Consider the following 4,142-nt stretch of genomic DNA (forward strand, 5'->3'; position numbering starts at 1 on the left):
AAACGCATCGATTCGCTACAGAAGGCCTTTGTTCACCCCCCGGGGCCGTGTGAGACACTTTTTTTATGGATGGGCGCTTTTTATTTCACTTCTTTTGGACTGATGCATGCAACACCCGCTGAGTGCCATGATAGAGCTTGAAAGATCAAAGACAATTTTTAATATAACTCTGACTGGATTCGTCTGAAAGAAGAAAGTCATATACACTTAGGATGACTTGAGGGTGAGTTATTTATGGGCTAATTTTCATTTTTGGGTGAACTAACCCTTTAAACGTTTGTTTTGATGCTTGAAAACCCCTTTTCGTCTTTAACCCAAACTCAGAATAAAGAGATATAAGCTATAGCAATTCTGAGGAAAAAAGTCAGAATTGCTCAATATAAACTCAGAATTCTGACTTATTTTACATTTCGAGTTCTGTTTTTTTGTTTCCACCACAGAACAAAAATTAAAAAGGTATTGGCGACTTTTTGTTTTAATTCTGACTTTCCTTCTTAGAATTGAGTTTGTCCCAAACTTCTGACTTTATATTTTGCAATTCTGACTTTTTTCAGACTGGAGCCTCAAGGTGAGCATGAGTCTGTGAAAGAGGCAACCTGAGCCAAAGCAATGAGCTGTGCGCGGTTAGAAACAACAGACAAAGAGACCAACGGGACGAGATCCGGATCCCCCCTCCACCTCACTGAACAAAAACAATCCCATAAACCACCGGGGACACAGCAGAGGCCCAGAGATTTGCTTGTTTTCACATCCAGCCCTGAAATCTGATTGTGCAGGGATTATTAATTAAACCTTAGAAGGAAGTCCTGTGGGTAAGAGAGGCATAAACACCAATCGTCTGAGATGTTTGATGAAAAATAAAACACCCAGCCCTGGAGCGCCTGTCCTCGAGGCCTACAGCGGCAGAACCCAAAAACCACCGCCGTGTAGGTGTAAGAAAACATTTCATTGCATAATCAGAATATTTATACAGCTGAAATGTTCACGCCAGACGATGATGCTTTTTAAACACTCCCAGGCCGTTCAGAGTGGAATACTTGCTGAACACTACACTGAATACACTGCCTACTGTTTCAGAAAGTAAGAATTATTCTGTGATAAACATTTAATATAGTTATTTTCAGCTTATTTTAGTGCGGTGACAAACAACTGGTGTAGAAACTTGATAGCAAGGTTCACAAATTATTACAAAGAAACATCAACTAAAACATTTAATTAAACTGAATTTTTGAAGTCATAAAGTAAATATTTTCTAGCAAAACACTAAAAATCTATTTACATTTTTTTTTTTACAATGCATGCATAATGTTTTCCATTTTAAGTTAATTCTGAAATTAGTCAAATTCTCTTATTTCTTGCAGTTGCCAGTTTATTTTTTATAATTAGGACAATTTATTCTCAGAATTGCAAGAAAAAGTCAAAATTGTAAGATAAAGTCACAATCACTTTTTAAAATACAATGTTTGTGAAACGTCAGGTAACACATTAAATTAAATGTGAATTATTATTATTTTTAAGATTTATTTTTGGTGTTTTATGCCTTTATTTCGACAGGACATAAGGTGGACAGGAAGCGAAGTGAGAGAGAAATTTTGGAAGTAGAAAGACTGAAATAGTATTTTGTATTTTCTACTAGTAAACATACTCCAATAGTCTCGATTTATATCTTCAATGCATTCAGCTTATTTTACATTTTTAAGTTAATTCTGAAAAATAAAATAAGCAAAATTCTTTATATCTTGCAGTTCTTTCTCAGAATTGCAAGGAAAAAAAGTGTCCAAATTGTGAGATATAAACAAAGTCAAAATTACCTTTTAAATTTTTTATAATAAAAATATGATAAATGTTTTATACACTTATTTTCAAAGTAAATAGTATTTTCTAATACAAACATACTACAATATTCTATATTTAATCATGTTTTACAGTGCACGTGGCTATTATTTTCCTTTTTTAAGCCAGGTTTTGTGCAAAATCGTGTAAATGTGCTAGTTCAATTTTTCAAAGTTAGTATGATATTGTGACCGTAGCATGACTCATGGAGATGACTCAGGACTCAGGACGTGACACATGATGACATAACAGCAACAACGCAGCGTCTGAGCAGCGATTTCACAAAAGTTGCATAAAATGGTTTATGTGGTTGGACACATTTATGCTTATTCTTTGATAAAAGGGTATTCATACTTAGGGTTTCCATAATTTTTATTAGACTGACCACTGTTAATAATAGCTGAAAATAAAACCAAGCATACGTAGATGGTTTACATCACAAGCTGTCAAAATATTTAACATTTAATCCAAATGTATGGAATATGTTACTAATATAAACAAACACTGAATGTACATAGAGTTCAAGAATGCAGTAAATATTTCATTTTTTCTCAGAAGCACAAATGTGACCCTGCAGCACAAAAGCAGTGTTAAGTCGCTGGGGTATATTTGTAGCAATAGCCAAAAATACATTGTATGGGTCAAAATGATCCATTTTTCTTTTATGCCAAAAATCATTAAGATATTAAGTAAAGATCATGTTCCATGAAGATATTTTGTAAATGTCCTACCGTAAATATATCAAAACTTAATTTTTGATTAGTAATATGCATTGCTAAGAACTTCATTTGGACAACTTTAAAGGCGATTTTCTTCATATGCTGTTTATAATGGAATATAACCTTGTGAAGCGGTTGAGTGACATCTCACCTGTCTTTATCTGACACAAAGACCTGATTCTTTTACATTAAAACTCATAAAACCTAAAAATGACACAATTTTTAGGGAAGATGGAATGAAGTGATCTAATGCAGACAATGACAGGTCACTATAAATAAATATGAGAAAAGAGGTAAACAATCAAAGGCCTCGTGTGATTTCATAAGAAAACCATTGAGATTAAATGCCCCAAAACGCATTTATAAGGATAAAATGAATAAACGCATATGCTTGAGCAATATTTGACCTTTAAACTGTATGAATGTCCAGGTATGCTATTGTAACAATGGCCTTCACGAAGAATAATGATGATTTCACTCAACGCTCGATGAATGTGCGTGAAAACATCAGTCAATCAATGTTTCAGCTGGAAATGATACAACGATACAATGTTACATGAAAGAGCTCCGGATGTAACATGGCTAAAGCAGAAAGATCTGCCGCGAGACACTAAAACCACACGATCCGACACAAAAGAGCAGATTTATACGCGTTTCTATCGTGCGATGATGATGATGATGATGATGATGTTCTTCCCATTGTCTCTGATAAAGGCCTGCTGCTTGTGTTCTCCTGGCCTGCTGCTGGGCCTGACCTGACAAAAGTGTGTTTTTGCTCGAAAACACAAAGAAAGGCGACTCACTTTCTGCTGCAGTCCAGCAGGATGCCCGTGTAGCTCCTCTCGCGGTACGTGAGCGTCACCACCAGCGTGTCGTTGACGATCTGCTCGACGGTCACCGGGATCCGGGAGCCGGCCCGCAGCTCCTCCGCTACAGCCTGCATGTTCTCCTCGCTCGGTGTCCGGCTTGGCGTCGCTCGATCCCGGCCGCCGGAGCCACGGTCGCGTCGGCCTTCGCTGCTGCTGCGATCCGTCAACGCGCTCGAGACGCTCCGCCGGGACGCGCAATGACGCCATCAGCTCGGCTGTGACATCACCCGTGAAAGACGAGACCCGGAGAGCACCCATCCACTCACACCGCTGCAGAAACCAGTGCCTAGCATGCATTTCCCGCAGGATTTACACGGAGACACCCACTAAAATGTCAGTGGAACTATAGCTCATATACTAAAAAATCTGCTCAGGCATATTTAGAACCTGATTCAAACTAATCCAAAACTCCAGAAACGAATTAATTGTCATTGTAAGTCTTTACCAATCTGCACACTATCCTTTAAACCACCCATTTGTCAGCAAGAAGTTTTTAAATATATATATATATAAAAAAAAAGCATAATCACTTATTCTTTTATATATTTTAATATGTACAGGTCAGAAAGTAGGTTGTTTCATTTTTACATAAATATATCTGTCACGCTGAATGATGATTGAACAATATTTCACCCATATATATATATATATATATACTGTATATATATAATAAAAAAATAATATGTATGTATATATAATAAAAAGTAAAATTATATATATT

The 4,142-nt window shown here is 36.5% G+C and overlaps 1 protein-coding gene across 1 annotated transcript in view; it reads right to left on the bottom strand.

Annotated features, from left to right (window-relative positions):
* Positions 1–3,637, bottom strand: part of LOC107754010 (PWWP domain-containing protein 2B-like) — a 9,878-nt gene extending 6,241 nt beyond the window's left edge. The window contains exon 1 of the mRNA XM_016570311.1: positions 3,356–3,637. Within this exon, the coding sequence (XP_016425797.1) occupies positions 3,356–3,495 (140 nt within the window). The 5' untranslated portion in view covers positions 3,496–3,637. The remainder of the gene's footprint in view (positions 1–3,355) is intronic.
* Positions 3,638–4,142: the final 505 nt, after the last annotated feature.

Source organism: Sinocyclocheilus rhinocerous, unplaced genomic scaffold, assembly GCF_001515625.1.
Source record: "Sinocyclocheilus rhinocerous isolate Xijiao unplaced genomic scaffold, SAMN03320098_v1.1 scaffold1494, whole genome shotgun sequence".
Taxonomy (NCBI): domain Eukaryota; kingdom Metazoa; phylum Chordata; class Actinopteri; order Cypriniformes; family Cyprinidae; genus Sinocyclocheilus; species Sinocyclocheilus rhinocerous.